This window comes from Pygocentrus nattereri, chromosome 5 (genome assembly GCF_015220715.1).
Source record: "Pygocentrus nattereri isolate fPygNat1 chromosome 5, fPygNat1.pri, whole genome shotgun sequence".
NCBI lineage: Eukaryota > Metazoa > Chordata > Actinopteri > Characiformes > Serrasalmidae > Pygocentrus > Pygocentrus nattereri.
This window is the reverse complement of record NC_051215.1, coordinates 34,304,434-34,324,703: the sequence shown is the minus strand read 5'-3', so window position 1 is coordinate 34,324,703 and position 20,270 is coordinate 34,304,434. Positions and strand designations below refer to the sequence as shown.

The window sequence follows — 20,270 nt, the reverse complement described above, 5'->3', positions numbered from 1 at the left end:
TTTGCTTAGTACGTGTAAAGGCTGCATTTGCTACTACTGGAGGTTGCCTGGGGTGGCCCCACCCTGCATATTTTGGCATTTTCACACACCTGAACACGCTGTTCATCTTCTTAACAAGCACTTCCTGGTCTGAAGTGGGTGTGTTACAGCAGGAAAAAACATCTCAAATTTCTAAATCACCACCTTGATGACAAACAACATGCAGACCTATGTTGCAAGAGCCACTGAGGGTGCTAAGTTTTCAAGCCTGCATTTGGTGCAGACCCAGACAGACAGGGTGTAAGTATTGTATATCCTTGCGCTTTTGGTTATAACTAATTTGCTAATTAGCTAATGCAGCTCCACAACAAGAAAAATGAATTAAGAAATGCATTTGATCACACTTAAATATCTGCTGCCATGTTGGTCAGGAAGCTGTAAACAAAACCATCTGCTAGGACTGGTCCTTGCAAAGGAAGAAGACCACTGATGAGCTGTCTGTATCAAAAAGGCCTTTGCCAAACGCCGCAATAAGTGCCCACATAGGGGGACTAGGCGAAACCTTTTGAACCCTAAAATGAGAAACGAAAAAGCCTAGAAGGCACATTTTAATGAGGACCCGGGTTGGGAACCACTGCTTTACACAGTACAGTTAGCATAAGCTAGGCTGCACCAGCTCCCGATCTTAATAACATATTGTGGTATAAAAGCCAAAAGATATTCACACCATTTCAAATTTTACTTACCCTGGTAACCTTGTATGGCTATCTTCTTTTTAAAAACTCATAGTGGAAGTATATAAATGTTTACAGTGGGGATGCATCAAGACTTTGGCCAAAAACTAGGCTGAAAATTATATCTGTAAATAACTCAAAAGATGAACTAGGACTACAATGAGGTGTCAAACAATGAATACTGTTTGTTTTCTTCTGCATCAGTCAGTGCAGATGTGTTTAAACAGAGCAGCAGCAGATCAACAGCAGGTAAAAAAGTTGCCTGCATGGAGCCATTTCAGTTTCTACAAGGAACAATTAGTAAATCACTGTTCATACCACGTATCAAGCGAGGGTACAACACCCTAGACCTCCACTAAAGGTTTGATACTACCTGAACATGCAATATCTTGTTCAATACAGAATAAAGCAATAGAACAGGAGCAGAAAGAAAGTCTCTGCTAGTACACCAATGCCATCTATAGCCTCAGCTTCTGAAACGGGACAGGACAGAGTGCAAAGTATAATCCTAAAATAATAGAAGGGTTTTTTCTTTATTACCTTGTAGTTTTCCTGTTTAGTATGTTTATTCAAAAGCACAAATAAATGATTTCCAGTTTTTGCTTTAGGCCAGGTGTGTCTTGAAATTCAGTTTTGGTTCTAGCCAGAAATGTTCACTAGCTTATATAGTTCTAGTCAATAAACAATAGTAGTGTTAGTGATAATGTCAATTATTTCAACTGGTTATAAACAAATACCAAAGCTACAATTGTCAATGTAATATCTGTGATGAAATGACTTCAATGAGTAACAGGGCTTTTTAAACATTTGCAGTAGCTAAACTCAGGATGTGCAATCAGAATCAGGCAAATTCTTACTCCACACATGCAAATGGCAATCGGGCAAACTGTTATTTGGACTTTGTCACCTGTTTTTGTTAGGATGCTGCTGCGTTTTGTACGAGTTGTAAGGTAGTTTAAGTTGTGTAGTTTCCTTAGTAAGTCCAGTAAGAAGAGCATTACAGTAGTCAAGTCTGCTTCTAACAAATTCATGAACAAGTTTCTCTGTGCCGCTCTGAGATTGAAAAGGCTGAACTTTAGCAATATTTCTTAGTGATAAAAAGCTACTTTAGTGACCGTGTTTACATGCGGGGTAAAACAGAGCTCAGAGTCTAAGATCACACCCAGGTTTCATACTTCAGGTTTGGTATAAGAAGCTAAAGAACCAAGTTTCTCAAAAATCTTTTTTCTCTGAGTTTCTGTACCAGTGATCATTAATTCAGTTTTTGTAGAAATTTTTGCCACATCCACTGAGAAATATCTGACACACAGCTGGTTAGTCTGTCTACAGAGTCTTGAACTTCAGAAAGAATAGAAATGTATAGCTGGGTGCCGTCAGCATAGCTATGAAAATTTATACTATGCTTCCTAACAAAATCACCTAAGGTAGAATGTACAAAGAGAAAAGCAAAGGCCCTAAGACTGAAACTTGGGGGACTGCACAAGAAACGGCAAATCATTTTGATGAATGATTTCCAAGTAAAACCATGAACTGCCTATTACTTAAATATGACTTAAACCATTCTAAAACTGTGCCTGAGAGGCCGACCCAGCATTCAAAATCTTGTGGTCAACAGTATCAAAGGCTGTACTAAGAACTAATAAAACCAAAATAGAAGGATATTGTGCATCAGCGCTGAGCCTAAGGTCATTCATAACGTGAATCAATGCTGTCTCTGTACTGTGGTTGGAATGAAAACCTGACTGAAACTTCTCATATAAATTGTTTGATATGTATTTAATTGTTTGAAAACAACTAATGTTACTAAGAAAAGAGGCAGGTTTGAAATTGGTCTAAAATGATTTTGCATGGGTGGATCCATGCTGCCCTTTTTCAGCAGAGGCTTCACCAGGGCAGTTTTAAAAGCATCTAGAAAAACACCTGTTGACAGAACAATTTACAATAGTTAAAACTTCATTGTGCACACAATCAAAAAACATCCTAAGGAAGGAAGTAGGAACAGGGTCAAGATCACATGTGGATGAACTCAGCTTGTTTAAAATAATTGTGAGCTCCTCATAGCTCATAACAGAAAAACATGGCATTGCTGATGTAGGTGGCTTAGCAGGAACATTATAGGAGCTTGTTTGAGTCTGCTGAGCTACACCCTGTCGTATCAGGTCTATTTTATTTTGGAAATTAATTGCGAACTCTTCACAGATATGAGAAGATAAATCATTATTAAACGCACTAAGAGACAAGTTGGGGTAATTAGGTGGTCTATGGTGGAAGAAAAGGATTATGGTATTATTTTTGTGTCTATTGATTACACTTGAGAGGTATGACTGTCTGGATACTTTCATAGCATTATTATAGACTGAGATCTGCTCTTTGAGAGTTTGGTTTTCCTCCATAAGTGCTCTGATTTAAGACAATTCTCTTAAGCCAGTGTATTTCTGCATTTATCTGTTTTTTTTTGTTTTTTTTAAGAGTGTGTGTGCTTTTCTTCCTTTTTATTGGGGTGAGAAGGTCAAGGCTTTCTTGTAATCTAGCACTTAGATTGGAGACTAGATCATTACAGTGAAATGTTAACAGCACATAAATATAATGCTATTTATATTTCACTTTTGCTAATAGAGTCCTAGACAGGTGTTTGTGTGTTCATTTAGCCCACACAATGTGAGTCCAAGTCTAATAAAAATAAATAAAAATCAGCAATCCAGCAATTAGCGGTAAATAAATTAGAATGGGAACATTAAGGGTCATGAACAAATCCCTAATTTTAACAACTTTATGACAATCATGAAAACCATGAATATTTTCTGCATGGATTTTCATGATAGGAAATTTTCATGCCACCTCAGCCCTGGTAGAGTGTTTGGTTAGTATTCAGAGAGGCTCCTCCTAACACACAGCACAGAGTCTGACCCATCAGTCTTGGCTAGGATTATCCGCTCCACGAACCCGCCTGGGTCCCATCATTAGCATGACCTAATGTGCACCCAGAGGAGGGCAGGGGATAGTGAGAAGTCTAAACCCGATTGCAGGAGAAGGCACTGCCAGCAGGACTCCGCGTGCACACAAACACGCATGGCCACGTTTATTGATGGCCATACTTCTGTTTGGAGTCATTCCCATGCCCTCCTGCCAGGCACTTAACATTTCACATTGCCTGCAGACAAACTAAACTGCTCATTTAGACGCACTATTCCTTTCTCAGTCATCTACTTCTCAGCTTTTTCTGTAAATTGGCTTCTTTCAGGAAGGTTAATTATTTATTAAAAGATTGTTTGTGCTTAAGGACACAATGTAATAGTACAGAATCTATTCATTTAAAGTGTCTGTGCTATTTTATACAAGATTTTACAAAATAATACTAATAAAATAATACTCTAGGATCACTGCACAGTAATTTGAGTGGTATTCTAGTTAGTATGCATATGGTACAATATCACATAACATTTTTCTTCCAGCTTCAACACAGGATAATACATAACTACTCATTCTGTATACACATCTAATGATTTTCCAAGTTAGCTAACTTATCCATGTCCACTGCGTTTCGAGCATGACTCTAAAAAGCAGCAGAACAAAAGAGCTTTTTATGAGCTGTGAAAAGGCTGTTTATAAGAACACCTAATTAAATCCCCTGAATAATTTAATATTATTATTGTAGATTTTTTTCTTTACTGAAAGTAATATATTAAAATGAAACGCATCTACAACGCTACATGATACTCACTGAGCTTGGAGAGGCACATAAATCTACAACGACTTATTTGGGCATATTGAGCTAAATACAAATTATGCCGATCATCTGCTCAATTTAAGAGGCATATGTTTACAGAAGCATTAAAAGTAAGTGCATGCAGATGGTGTTTTGGGGAAGAGGGCTGTCAATCACCAGGGTGTGACAGAAAAGGTGATGGGGAGAGAAAACAGATGTTTCATTTACACAGACCCAGCGAAGTGAAGGTCTGTGATGCCCTTATCACAATGAAATGTAAATTAATACATGGGAAACGTTGAATGAAGAGAGTGCATTTATACACAACACACGGGCAGCGACACTCAGAACAGTCTGTTCAGAAGCATCTGAGATTTGGAGCAATTGCTGGACTGACAGGTACCAATTGCAGGCAACCAGAGACATTGTAAGTCGTGCAGAAAATGACGGGAGGGAACAAATAGAGTGCGAGATGCCAGTCCTGACAGAAATACTCAGCAGATCAGTATCAGGCTTCTCTAAGCTTTCAGCAGTCAAACTCTTCCCATGCATTGCGCATGTGAGAGCAATAACGTATATGTGCTTCTGTCTGCTGGTTGGATGCTGCTGTTTATGGAGAACTGAACAGGTAACAAGCAGAATTGGACATCTATTCTGTTATTTATGTTGCTGCTGATAAAGTGGTTGCAGAATGATCAGGTCCTACTTCCCCTGGGGCTTGCTGCAGAGGCCTTACACTGAGTGCAGGTAAACAGTCAAATAAAGCTCTACACAGTGCTCCAAGGCTAAATGAAGACAAACAGTTAGGATAACTGTGAAAAGAGCAGGCAAACAGAGAAGGATGGGTACTGCAGTGTCTGTGCAGCTTGTGTTATCACCTCTGGGTGACCAGTACAAAGGGTGTTGCTCATTACTTTCAGAAAGACAAAAGCAATGTTGATTTATGAAAAACTGTGGATGGGTATTTTTTATTGTTAATGCTTTGTTTACTAAAAACACTCCATAGTGCACTGTCATGTCAGGGTTGTAGCTATGATTATAATACACTTAAACATGACTTTTCAAAATACTTCAGGGGGGAAAGTCCAAAATATTTGATTGGACAGCAATAAACTAAGAAACATTTGAAAAAAAAGATTTAATTTAATTAAATTCAAATATATAGACTATAATATAATCCTGTGCCTTTGCTAGGCCACTGCTATGGTATCCTAAGGTGGTGCTAGGCTGTTGCTATAGAATCGCAGGTGGCTGCTAAGTTGTTGCAAGACTGTTGCTATGGAATCCGAGGTGGCTACTAAAATGTTGCTAGGTCTTTGCTACAGTATTCAGTATTGGTTGTTAAGGCATTGCTAGGCTGTTGCTAAGGTGTTACTAGGTCATTGCTTTGACATCACAGGTCGCTGCTATGTATTCATGTCTATGAGGGGCAGTGTGAGAGATGTCCCTTATAACATTTGTGGCAGTTAGACTTGAATCTTAAAAGTCTGGATGAACTCTTCACGAAAACCACATGTGCACTATTCCTGTATAGGCTCTACAATTTCGCAAAATTTTGTGGTTCTAGCTCAAAAACGTTTGAATACGGTACAAATAAAAAGTGCAAAGTAATAAATCTTACTTATTTACTTAATATAATCTTAAATTAAATCTTTATTGAATTACTTGGAGCCTGTTTAAGGGGACAGCAGGGCAACTAGCCAATAACACATTACAGCAGTTGAATCTAGCAGTTATGAAAACTAATTCCTCAGCATCTTGTAGGGATAGTAAATGTCTTTTTTGGATAAGTTTCTCAAGTAATAAAACATGATCATACACATATTACTGATTAGACTCAAATGACAACCTAGGGTCCAGTGTTACACAAAGGTATTTAAGTGTAAATCTTGGTTGCAGTGAGAAACCATTAAGGTCAATACTTCTGTTTTATCAGAATTTAGCTGGATGAAGTTCCTGAACATCCAGGCTTTTATGTCTTTTATGCCTGGAAAATAACAAAGGTGAAAAACAATATTTTGTTTAAAGATGGTCTGTTCTGGGGGCTGTAAATGATAGGAGAACAACAAGGGCCCTAAAACAGAGCCTTCAGGGATGCCACATTGCACTCGTCTATAAAAAAAATATTAAAAGATATGTAAATGATTATGTGCATCAGGCTCTGCATCTTAATTTAAGAAGAGAGAGACACCAAACCATGCACTATCATCATGCAACGTGCCAACTAATCATTTCAAATTCCATAAGAAATTGATTTTATGTAAGTAACTGAGCTTATTTAAGTAATTGCTGACAGCCCTAATCATAGCTTTTACAAAATACATGCAGTTATTCTGACAATAAATAAAATACAAAATCCATAACAATTTGATTAGCTGACTACTAATCAACTAATAACTGATAAGTTAATCAACTATTAAAAATAACCACTGGTAATCAGACAGTCAGGCGAGAGTGGTGGAGTCTCAGTAGCAGGACCTCTCTGTCCTAGAGCCAGGCGTGCATTACGCCAAACAGGTGACCCTGACATCTATTAGCACATGTAAAGGCTTTATCTGCTAAGAGGCTCATTGCTGCGCAGAAGTGCACTAAATCTGCACTAAGAGGAAGAGATCCATGCCAGAGTGAAAGTGGCTGCCAGGCCTGATCCCAGCATGAACTCACAACTAGAATGCCCGCCTGTCCGCCCTGCAGTGCCTGTAAACACTGAAACCAGTGACCATTTGGCTGAGGGGCAGTTTGGATTGAGTGAATGAAAAACGTGTGAGAACAATTTCTCATCTCAGAGCAAATTCCAGAGTGGCTGCTGTTTGTGACAAGAAACAAGAAGCCATGGGAATTCAGTGAGAGTTACAGTAACACAACTGGTTTAATCCAGCTTTGGACAAATGTGTGTTTCAGCTAAACACTGATCCTTAAACATGTATACACTACAAATAGAGAGCACCAGCTAACCTTGGAGATACATAAAAAACACGTTTCAGGGGAATTCTGGTTGAGATAACTGAATGGTTGAGATGTAAACAAAGTCATTCAGAGTGGTGTGATGTGAAATCGTAGTATATATATATAGTAATTTTATTTACTATCCAAAAAGACCAGTGAACCTACATGTCTTCTGGGGTTATATATGTAACATTTTTTTTATCCTTATAACAGCCTTCTTGTTCCCCTCCAACATGAATAGCTTTTATAAGTTACATTTTAGGACAAAACCTTCTCAAAAATTAACATACAACAACGTCTTAGGCCTCAGGCCACGTAGCCATAGCCATTTCATGTAATAACTTTCAGTGAGGAAGCTTTTAGAGGCAATAAATGTTAGACATCTGCTTCCTATCACCACCACTGTGAACAATTTGGACTCTGGAATGGAGTATTTCACAACGAACCACTCTGAGTGACTAGATCTACATCTTAATGAATTGATTATGCAGATTTTTTTTGAAGAAATCAGTGAAGCAAGTTCAAGCAAGCAAGGCTGTGTTCAAAGTATCAGTAGCACAATTTATTGTGGCTGGGTTTGAGGAAATATGCATATTGATACTATGGTGTATTGACAGATACACATTTATGTGCTTTAATGCACAAGTGTAAGACACATTGCATGCATTTCTGAGCGTGTGACATTTTACAGCATCCAGCATGTGGGAAACAAGGTCAAATAGTCAGGATTCAGCTCTTTATTATCATTTCCATAAAAACTGCACTGCAGAAAAAGAAAAAAAAAAAACTGGTCAGGTTCAGGCAAAACAGAGCACAGTGTCAAGTTCATCCATTAGCGTATCATCTGCTGTTGTGTATGTGAAAAAAGTGAGTCTTTTATTAACTGTTCTTAAGGTCTGTATGGCCCCTGTAAGTTATTGTAATTAGTGTATTTACAGTAACTTTTTCAGGGATGATTTAGCTGGTGGTTGTCATAAGTTATTCATTTTTAGCTCGCCACGATTAGAAAACATGAGAGGTTTTCTGCTTTTTCTTAAGTCTCAGCTTCCGAGTTCTCACAAAACGTTCTGTCCATCAATCTTCTGAGCCACACAGTTAATAAACACCCTGTCTGAAGTCTCTCTGCAATCGTCACAGTCTGGGATGAGCTCTAGTTGGGGAATTGCAGGTGCAGACCCCCTGGAAAGCTCAGCTGTTCCCTCTCACATACACACCTACATGAATGCACGCAGAAGCAAACAAATAAACAAACATTGCGTAGGAGTGGCAGAGGAAAACAGATTTCCATACCTTTGAAATGTTGCTGGACCTGCTTGCAGAATGACCCAGTGGCTTGTCATTCTGTGGAGAAGAAGAAAAGAAAGACAACATGTTATTACAGAAACGATTCAAAGGAGGAAAACTTTCATGTGTACTGGCTCTATGAAAAATGACAACCTCCAGTTAGGAATGCCTTAATAATAATACAATTTCCTTCTGAAGTGTCTGAGGCATCTCTTTCACGGTATGTTCAACACCCTCTAGAATAGTAATGCTGTCAGCTTGGATGAAGAGAAAGCATACTTTTTTATGCAGAAACTAGAAACCGCAAATTATTATAATGTGGAATGATGAAATGAGTCCTTTTAAAACGGGCATGTATTGCTCGAGTCATCGATGTTTGCCAACTGCTTGATTTTTCCCTAGAGCTTAAGGAACAGACACTTAAAACTAGCCAGGAAGCACAGGCATCATCAGGGCAGAGTATCCAACAGTGGCTAGCCAAAAAAAACTCTAGAGCATTCTGTATCCTCTCCATTTTTTCATCTATTGCCAGATTTCAGTTATAAAAGAGTTATCAATCAAGTTTATGTAAGTACAGGTTCCAGGCTTAGCTGTGCCACATAGTCTGGGGGGTAGAGAGGCAAGTAGATTTAATAAGCACCTTTCCAACTGAATACTCAATATATCTCAAGAAATAAGTTGTTGGTGAGCACACAGTTATGTACTATGTTTACTAAAATGGATGGAGAAAAAGTATGTGCAAAACATAAACCATTTTATATAACCCTATGTTAATTACTGCGCTGGCCACCTGTATCAATCAGGATAGATTTTAAAGCTCTAAAACCTTAAAGCACCTGCTTACATCACAGAGCGTCTATCTGTTTATGTTCCAACATGTGATCTTAGATCTGCAGATACTGACCTTCTGCAAAATACAGAAAACATAGCAAGGCCTTGTTCTATTATTATGCTTCTAAACTGTGGAGCTCAGTTCACTTTTATTAGACAAGCTCAGTGTACATTTTTAAGAAGCACCTAACAACACTTGCCATTTGATTAAAACTCTACATATTGTGGTATTTATCTTCTTAATATAATTTTCTTATTATTCTAAATTAATACATAATTTCTTGCATTACTGTTTAACTTCATTATCTGTCTGTAAAGCACTTTGAGCTGACACCAGCATGAAAAGTGCTATATAAATAAAAAAATATTATAATATTATCATTATGTAGTAATTAAAATAAAAAACATGTAAAAGACAATACATGAACATTTAGTGTGTGGGGTGTTTTTTTTAGGTTGGTAGATTGGTAGAATGTTATTTGTTTGGTTGGTAGATCCTAGATACTCTGGATAGAAGGTCAAGTAGAAAAGCATGGAATTGCAACCCTTACGATGAACTGTGAAGGTAGAAGGTACTCACACCAAAGCACTGGATCAAAATGTGATGGCAAAACATTAATAAATGAATAAATAACAAAATAAGCCTGCACGCTGAAAAGGGGGCTCTGGACCACCTGAGATTGGTCTGCACACCCACAGCACATGCAATTAAAACTGGTTGGAGTGCTCAGAGTGCAGAGTGCTGCAGTTACAACTACAAATGCTTGATTTTGCTACACCTGGTGTACTATTACATCAAATGTGATAATTACAGTCTTTTGCAATTAGCATACTGCAGGGGCAAATGCTGTGTGGTGATTTAAATATGACATACAGCGCCGACTAACACAAAAGCCTGTCAAGCAAATTTCCACAATTATTATACAAATGGAAAACAGACAGAGCAGAGTGATCAGTGCTTTTATCTCTCACCATAAGACACACATGGGTGTCTAGACCTCTACCAGGCAACATAACTCAATCACTTGTGCTGGTTTTAACACTGCAAGACATTTATATGTTCTGTTTCTTGTCTTGTAATCTATTATGAACAGGCATAGTCCAGACTCTGCCACATACAAGCAAGAGGACATCCATCATCCAACTTCACAATGTCCTGATTGTGGCCTGCTAGCATCTGTCAAGCTCTGTACACAACTTGCTCAAGGAGAGGCCTCCAAACACATTTTCCAAACCTCTCCTCAAGGAAGCCTGCTGTTCGCAGTTACCAGTAAATCTGAAAAATGGTTCAGCTGATCAATACTAACATGATACTTAAAGTAATATATCAAGGAATTTTGGCAGGCATGGTGGCGTTGGAATGAACAAATTAATGTAATGGCTGGTGTTCATTGTATTCTTCTAAACATTTAATAAGGTAACATTTTAGAAAACAAGAATGTGCCAGGCATCCGACCCTTGGGTACTGACAACAGCTATGAAAGGCAGCAGGAAGCTAATACCCAAACCTGTGCTAACAACAGCCGCAAGAGGCAGAGACAGAGGCAGAGAGCGACAGCCATGAAAAGCATGAGGATGGTGCCCAAGACCCAAGCCCTGTCTCCTGGTCTGCAGCAAGGCCACAGTACTACGTCTTATGTTTGATCCCTGTGGCCAAACTGCAGAGCAGGGACAGTGATGGGGAGGTGGAGCAGCAAGCTCTCTTTCCCGCTTGGCTCAGGTGCTCCTCGTGCTGCCTTTAATGAGAGACAGCTGATGCTGTTTTGGCTTCGGCAGAGTGGGTACCGTTAAAAGGAACAGAGTGGAAATAAGAAAAGGAGAAGATGGATGAGCAGCAGCAGAAAAGAGACTGATGAACTGAAAAGCCTGTGTTTTAGAAAACATCTGAAAAGTTTAGCTACAAGTCACTGAAAAGTGGCCAGTCTTTGGTTTAGTAGGTGTCAAATATATTAGAAAATGATTGCTGCAACCGTCACTTCTGCCTTCCTTCTTCCAGGGTAGCATATGTTGTGCTACAAAGAACTTAGTACTTTGTACTGTAGCAATATTTATTTTCGATTTATTCAAATGTCATATATTGTTTTCATGCTAAAACAGACTTACTGTCCAGAAAAATAGTTTTTAAGCCTGTCAGAATCATTACATAATATGCGAGATTGCATTTATTTAAGATGACTGCAATCATTTTCCTCAGTTGTTAGCGGTCACAATCATATGATTACATTCACAAGGCTTGAGGTAATTCATGTAAATAAGGTTTAAAATGCATTTATTGAGACACTTCATGAAAACAACAAAAAATACATATTTCGAGTCTTCAACTGAGCCCCGCCCCACTGAAAAAAACGTATTATATTATTTTATATTAAAAAGCCAAACTGTATTTGTTTTAGTGACCCATTTATTTTAAATACGGGGAATCAAACAAAGCCATACCACGCTTACATGATTTTTGTAAAAAAATGTCATACATATTGTTTTTCATTGCAAGGGCTCATTAGTATCAAGAGGGCTACTGAGTATCCACAGTTAATTTGGCCAGTTTAGGCTTGTACTTTCAAGGTTGCGTACAATAAATAACAACAAAAAAGTTAAGTGTAGATCTTGCTTTGATTCACATGAGAATACCTTCACATCAAAGAGCATTCTGTAGACCTGGAATGAATGAATGAAAGTATGTATAAGAGCAATTGTACTGTTCTTAAAACTGAAATGAACTGCAGTGGTCTGAGCACTTGCTGGCGATTGGGATAGAGACAGTATAGGTATTGTGGTGCAGAGCAGAAGCAGAAGGACATGTTCTTTATCTTTAATTACTCCGTTGCCGTACTCACAGCTCCTGCCCTTACACGTTACCATGGAGATGGCAGTGATGGAGGACTGTGTGTTAAATCCCCGCTGGTCTCTCTGTTTGGAATGAAGGAAAATTCAGCCACAAGAGACCAAAAAGATCCACAACTCACACACACACACACACACACACACACACACACACACACACACAGAAAGAGCAATGCTCTGTAGCGCTCACACTACATACCTTTTCCCCTTTCTAACCTCAAGTGAATAGAGAGAGCAAGAAACAAGAGAAAGAAAAGAGAATGAAGGAGCAACAGAAAAAAGAACTGGTAAAAAAAAAAAGAACTGGAAGAAATAAAGAGAGAAGTACGAGAGAAAGAAAGATGGAATGCTAGAGAGAGAGACTGAGACAAAGAAATCAAGAGAAAGAAAAGAGAAGAAAAATAAAGCAATAGAAAAGAGACGAGAGAGAGAGGGAGAGAGAGAGAGAGAGAGAGAGAGCGCAAATGAATGAAGAGAGAGAGCAAGAGAGAGATAGAGACAGAGCAAGAAAGAAGAGAAAGAAGGAGGAAGAGAGAAAGAGAAACAAAGACAACAAGAGAACAGAAAGAAGGAATGAAAGAGGTAGAGAGAAAGAGAGAGAAAAGACACACAGAGAGGCAAGAGGAAAGGTGACAGAGCAAGAGAGAAAAGAGTGAAAGAAAAGAAAGAACCAAGAGAGATACAAACATAAGAGATAGTGAGAGAGAAAGAAGAGAGAGAGAGACAGGCACAGAGAGTGAGAGAATTGTCTCTACATGTGTAGAACTGTCACTTGTCTGTCTCCTCTATGATGTCATGGAATTTGTTCTCTCATGATCAAACGCCGCACTGCTGCGTACACACTGCTGTATGAACGTGTAAACAGGCTCTTACACGTCTCCTGGTCATCTGTGCGAAGGCTGTTTCATGCTGTAGGCTAAAGGAACTTGCAGCAGGCTAGAAAAAGTGGCTGGCTAAATTGAGGTGATTAAGCTCTGCTGCATTCTCCCCAGAGCGGAGGCTCAAACGGGGATAGATGAATTAATGATGTAGGGGCGAAAATGCTCCTGAGGAACGGCTGCCTTTTGAAATAATGGCTTCATCTACGGCAAAAGCATCCAAGTGCATGTCTGCCATTTACTGCTCATTGTATTTAGTGCTGATTTTTTTGTGTGATATCAGAATAGAAAATCATTGCTTTTTTGAATGTCTTCACTTCCTCACTCTTTCTCTCATTTGTTTCACCACGCTGATCCGAGCCAGAGTGTGTGTGGGTTCAACTAAGGGTTGTATCAGCTGAGGTGCAGATACAGACTGGGTTGCTTTCAGGCCCCGCTGGGGAGAGCTGAAGACTCCAGCAATGAGATAAGAGCAAGTCTGAGTGTCTGTTCCAGCCTGTCAGAACAGCACACCTCAGTGGAGAGCAGATCCACTGTCTCAATGCATTCACGGCATCCTGAAGCCACAAAGGTTTTCTTTTTATCTGACCTTCAAAGAAGCAGATAGTTTGCCAAGAGAAGAAACTTTGTGGCAGTTAAATGAAGCCTTGAGTCATCTCAACTTCTGAATCTTCTGCTGTTGTTAAGACACTGATTTAACTTTAATTGCTTCTTGATGCATATTATTGTATGCTAATCATCATAAAAAAATTTCATAATTTTTAATCCCCCCAGTCCATGCAGTCCATAAATTAAACAAGAATAGCCTCTTTTAAATTAGTCATGGCTGCAAGGTCATACTCATGGACACATTACATATGACTACCCATTCAGCCTACATACATTTTGGCCCACTAATTCAAGTGAGATGTTGTTGCTGCAGACAGACTGTAGCCAAGATATTGGTGAATGATATTAAATGCTGTGCTGTTTCTGGATGTTGAGAAATAGATGTATAACTGCAGTCTGTCTAACAATCCAGACATCTGAATGGATCACCTGAAGTTCTTTGTTTCCCCCAATATCTATGAGGATTGCAGGCTAAACTTGATATTTTGTTCCCTGATGGATTTTTTAATAAGGCACAATACTGGGTAGCCTCTACGGTAAGGAAATGGTCATGCAAAAAATGTAAATACAAGAAAAATGTATATTATGAGCCTTTTAACACAGGACAACTGTGTTATAAAGCCTTCTTGAAATCCAAAAGCCCGATACTAGGAGGCTTTTTGGAATATTAATAGTTCTGAGAGGCATTATGACAACATCTCAGGAACATATATTGCAGCATGCACAGTTTGCTAAATATTACTAGAAAGGTCCACCACTCTGTGCGTTCTGCTGCTCCAAGCTGAAGGGCAAAACAGTGAGGGCTAATAGGCCTCTGCTGCCGCTGATCGGGCACGATCTATGAGCGGGCAGAAATAGAATAACGAGCAGAGCTCCAAGGTTGCCATGAGTGTACTGCCAATATAATGAGGCAGCAAATGCATGGGCAGTCCTCAAGAATAATGGGTAGGGGATGATTAGAGGAGAGCAGAAGAGTGGAGTGTAGAGAGTAGGGAGGAGAGATGAGAGCACCACACTACACAAATGCTCCTCCTGCCCAAATTACAGCATCTCCGTGTCTGCTACATGCCACAAACAGACGAGAGAGGCGAGAGCTGATGTTCTGAATAGGTCACAAAATCAGGTTTCAAACGCTGTGTAGAGTACGTTACAACTCTTGCTCTGTTCGTTTGTGGTCTCTTTACGTCCCTGTTCGATGATAACAGGCTAAAACAAAACAGCAAAGAGTGATGCTTCTGTGGTTTTGGGTGGCAGTAATCGATAACTGAATGAACTGAGTAAAATACCCAATTGTGATTTTTCTGACCAATATGGTGAGTGTTATTTAAACAGAATATTTTCAATAATTTGAGGTGCAAGACGTTGAGCAAATTATTTTTTCTGGCTTTAGCGCTGAACAATTTGGCAGACATGTCATTAGGTTCAATTTCCACTTCCCACTTAAAACTTAAGATAATGTTGTTAACAATCTAGAGTCTAATAAAATCTGCAGTTCTCGCGATCTGACATTGACACTTTCAATGTACAAAAAGATGAAGTTTTCAGCCCTACAACAATCTCTAGCCAAACATACAACGGTCCAAAAAAGGATTAACTTGGACTACCTTTGGCTCCAAGAACACACTTTCATCGGTATATAAAATTTACATTATGTGATCATTTTCAAAGGTTCTTCACACCTGATGAGGCAAGTCTCCTTTCAAACGAACTCTGGTGCAGTTTCTTTGAGATATGTATGAAAAACACATCAAAGACAGAATGAATAGTATGTTCAAAATATTGACCTAACACAAAATGAACCGCTATAAAGTTCCTGATGCCGTTTTGACATGTGGATGTGTTTTATCACCTCTTCATTAGCACTGAATTGTTCATTGTAAAAACAAGATAACGTAAGAAAAAAATATATATCCATAAAAAGTACACCATGGTTCAGAAAGACTGACAAATGTACATCATAAATCAGACCTTTCTATTCAATTATTTCTATTCGATATGGCAGCGTGAACCTAAAACAAACTGGAACTGTAATGCAACTGTGTCATTTCCTGCTTTGGTTCAACCTGGGGATGTAAAAGCTTCTTCTTCTTCGTCTTTCAGCTGCTCCCTTTAGGGGTCGCCTCAGCGGATCATCTGCCTCCATCTTGCCCTATCCACTCTACTTTTACACCAACCATCTCCATGTCCACCTTCACTACATCCATAAACCTTCTCTGAGGTCTACCTCTTCTCCTTCCTTGGGACCGACACCCCTAATGGCTGGTTTGGACGTAAAAGCAATTTTTTGTTTTCCAACAAATAAGCAATTGTTAGACTAATAGTATGGGTTAAAACAGTAAATTTCATTTGGTTAATTTCTTTAAAAAAAAAACAGTTTTTACCTGAATAGGCTGGGATTTACCATAGAAGATAAGGAACCATTTTGCATAGTATGCATGAGGGAGCAACAGGTAGTTGGTAACACCAGACAGACCTAAAAATAGTGGCGTTCTGAAACACTTTAAAACAGAGTACCAAATTTCATCCATGTCCTCTGAGAGAAAGTGTGATCCACACTCGTGTGAGAAAAATCACACACACTGGTGCACAAAAATAATGACAGCGATGAACGGCGACAGCTTTTGAGAGCTAATGAGGTATTTTGAGTAAGCTCCAGTCACAGCATTTACACTTGAACTGGTAATGAGTGTTAGACTTTAACTTTAGTACATGGAATTTTCAGTGGTCATTTCAACAGCTTTGTAGTATTTGGTCATATAATCATAAACATAGTTGTCAGGCCATCTGTTTAAACAAAATCAGGCTCTCAAGTAGCCCATGCTAAACACGTTTTTGGACAGGTTAGTTCAACATTCCATGGTCCTGGATAATTTTTTAATATCTCGATGTATTAATACACAATTAACTTGACGTGTGCGTTCATAAGTCTACATATATTATGTATTTTACAATGGCTTTGAACATTGTTCAGTCAATCAGATTTTAGAATGGGAACTATCTGTGTAACAACTGATATTTTGATGGGTTGCATCCTTGATTTTATTACTGGCAGTTAATGATTAACTGCCATCTAATGACAGTTAGATATTAATGAATAGCGTCTGCTAAAATACGCATCCCTAGTTCAGCCCAAAGGAACAAAAACAACAGATTTAAAGGCACCCTAGTATGGGAGGCAAATCCTGCCAAAAAGGAAATGAAAATGAAATACCTCCATTTGCAATTTAATTTTTCATATGAGCACGAGCCGTTTGTGACAAAAATAAAAATAAATTGAAAACGCTTATTTGTCATTTCATTTTAGTCATTATTCTGTTTTTTCACAGCCAAATCTAAAATGAAAAAGCTAACAGATGATAAAAAACACAAACTTCACTGTGGCTTTGGCTTTTCTTCATGAAATGCAAAATACATGTCAAAACTAAAATCAAAATGCAAAGTTTACTTTCTTATTTATTTTTCAACGCGAATCTGACAAAATTAAAATGAAAATGCTAGATGGATAAATCAACAGCAAAGTGTTTTTCGTCGTAGACGCACTTTAACCGTCAGAATGAAAAGGAAAATGATAATGAACTTCAGCGCCACATGCTGGAGATTCACTTTTCATTTTCCAGTTTTCTATTTCTTTCTTTTTCTTACTGACCAACATGCAAATATACGTTAATTAGCACTAGGCAGGGTTATGAGGTACATTTTAGGACAGCTCCAGCCATTCGAGGAAAAACCCGTCATGTCACAGATCTGGTAACCAAATGGCCCCAGAGACAAGGTATCAGACCAAACGGCCTCAGAAAAAACTGTGAAAATGGCATTAATGGCATTAATATCGAGATGCACATAGTTTTCTAAGTCATATGAACCAGTCTATGCTCGACCAGGCTTGTGCTTAGTCTGATACCTTTTCTCAGTTTCACCAGATCTGAGTCATGACGGTGTTTTTTCTGGAGATTCGAAGTCTTTTATCTTGAGGAATTATGGCGATTCTGATGCAGATGGCTGAGGATGTCCTAAAATGTGCCCCGTAGCCCCGCCTAGTGCTAATTAACATATATTTGCATGTTGCTCAGTTTGAAAAAGAAATAGAAAACGGGAAAATAAAAAGTGAATCTCCAGCAGGTGGCGCTGAAGTTAGTTTTCATTTTCCTTTTCATTCTGACAGTTAAAGCACGTCCACAACAAAAACGGAATCACAAACTGTCACTTTGCTGTTGATTTATCCATTTTGCATTTTCATTTTAATTTTGTCAGATTTGCAGCCAATCGCTACGAAAAAGAAATAAGAAAGTAAACTTTGCATTTTCAGTTTAGTTTTGACATGTATTCTGCATTTCATGAAGAAAGGCCAAAGCCAAAGTGAAGTTTGCGTTCTCTTTTAGCTTTTTAGCTGTTAGCTTTTTCATTTTAGATTTGGCCGTGAAAAACCAGAATAATGACTAAAATGAAATGAAAGGCATTTTCAATGTATTTTTATTTTTGTCACAAACTGCTCATGCTCATGTGAAAAATGAAATTGCAAATGAAGGCATTTGATTTCATTTTCAATTTTGGCAGGATATTTGCACAGATGTGTGGAATAAGAAATGGCAAAAAGGTTTGCATTTACATTTCATTGTTTTCATTTTCATTTCCTTTTTGGCAGGATTTGCCTCCTATACCCTAGGAGTGTGTAATGCTAGAAATCCTGGAAAGACTCTGCCTTGTTAAATGCTTAGTACTGTCATCAGTAAAAGCAGAAATTAGTGCTGCTACACTCATATTCTCAGCAATTAGCACAACTCATCTGGCTTGCACCAGAGCTGAGAAACATTCTCCTAGACACTCAGGCAGATGGGCAGGATCTGATGCCTCCATTTTCAGGTCACCACATCCTGAGCCTCTGTTGTGCAAGTCTGTTTACAGACTCACACAATTGAGCTGGGCAGCCACGGGAGACTCTCCATCATTCGGCGGAATAATTAAATATCCATGAAAGCCATCCAGAGTCCATCCAGTGAGTCGTAAACTCAATACCATTCACAGGCACAGAGGGCAAAAGACGTTTCTTTATTTGCTGTGAAAATGTGCAATCTCCTTGAGGTAACATCCTGGTGAGCTACCTCTTGAAGTCTGTAGTTTCTTTAGCCTGAAGCAATTTGTTGGAGCTTTAAAGACGGGCTTGAAGCAGGGGTCAAGGGCTCTTTATAATACATGCTCTGCAAAGTTGGGGATAGCAGTGCTGTAGAAGTATAATTTCCCCACAATATCTCTGCTGCTTTAAAAAAGACTGGGGAAGATCCAATGCTCTGTCAAGGACACCATAATCAAAGGACAAACGGAGAGGAGACAATATTGCTTCAAGTACAAAAAGGTCCCGTGTACCGTTTTAGCCAGGTAAGGTTCTTTCAGAGCATAATTGTGAAATCTTTAAGGCTCTCTCCGTCTCCCTTTTATGTGGTGTGTTCCGGAGAAGATGGCAAGTGCATCGATGCCTCGCTCAGAAGACTGAATTATCCTGCCTGGAGAGCTGGGGTTGTTATCAGCATTGAGTGAGTGAAGATCACTGACACACCGCCATCTGCACTGCCTCAGCCTGCTGTTCGCTCTCCTGCCATCTCGTCTTCCTTCCAGCTCTTCTTCACTCCATCTCGCACTCCCTCCATCTTTGTGTCTCACCAACTGCCAAAGAACCGACAGATCCCTGCAGACACCGCTGCCTAAGAGTCACACTCTCCACTGTCTAACTGCTAATCTCTTGTGATCTGGATTTGTAGTGCACACTTTTTCCTCTGGGCAGGAGTCAACCAGGAGGAGACAAGGCCAAACTTCAAATCCATACATCAGTGAAAAATCTAATTAACAACAGTCAGCTTAATATGGACAAATGAAACAGGAAAACATCAGGCCTCAGGCTGCTACCTGATTTTAGTTGAGATATTGTAGTTTTGGCCATTGTTTTCGATAAAAAGTTCATAAAGGGTCAGAAAACACAGAAGCAAGTCGATTTGAGATTAATTCACAACTTAAGGCAAGTGTTTGACGATTTACAGATAGCATAATGTTAATTGGTGAAGAATAAGCATGCTAGCTTCTTTAGCCACTTCCTTCGGTGCAAAACTAAACAAGAAAAGATGTCTGGGGTCATCCACTACAAGGTGAGCTAAGCACAAAAAGGGTAATACTTTATTTGGATGGTCCACTGTAGATACTCTGTAAATGCTCAGTATATCTTCATGCAACATTCAACAAAATATTCACTAAATGCAACTGAACTTCAAGTTCAATGTGAAAGAGTTTATTAAATCTATTAACCACAAGGCAAAACCTACATCTACTCCTAACCCTAACCATAATGTTGTTGCCAATCAAGTGGACATCACCAGAAAGTTTGTTAATGATTTAAGAATGTAGAGCATCCATAGAGGACCGCAAAAAAAGGTATTTAGATTTTTTGTCAAGCTATTACTTAAAGCAGCTGATATC

General features: G+C 38.9%; 1 protein-coding gene across 5 annotated transcripts in view; it reads right to left on the bottom strand.

The window, feature by feature from the left end:
* Positions 1-20,270, bottom strand: part of march8 (membrane-associated ring finger (C3HC4) 8) — a 120,231-nt gene that overhangs the window by 23,349 nt on the left and 76,612 nt on the right. For all 5 annotated transcript variants that reach the window (XM_017725310.2, XM_017725302.2, XM_017725320.2 and 2 more), the window contains one exon: positions 8,656-8,706. In XM_017725310.2, the coding sequence (XP_017580799.1) occupies positions 8,656-8,706 (51 nt within the window). The remainder of the gene's footprint in view (positions 1-8,655; positions 8,707-20,270) is intronic.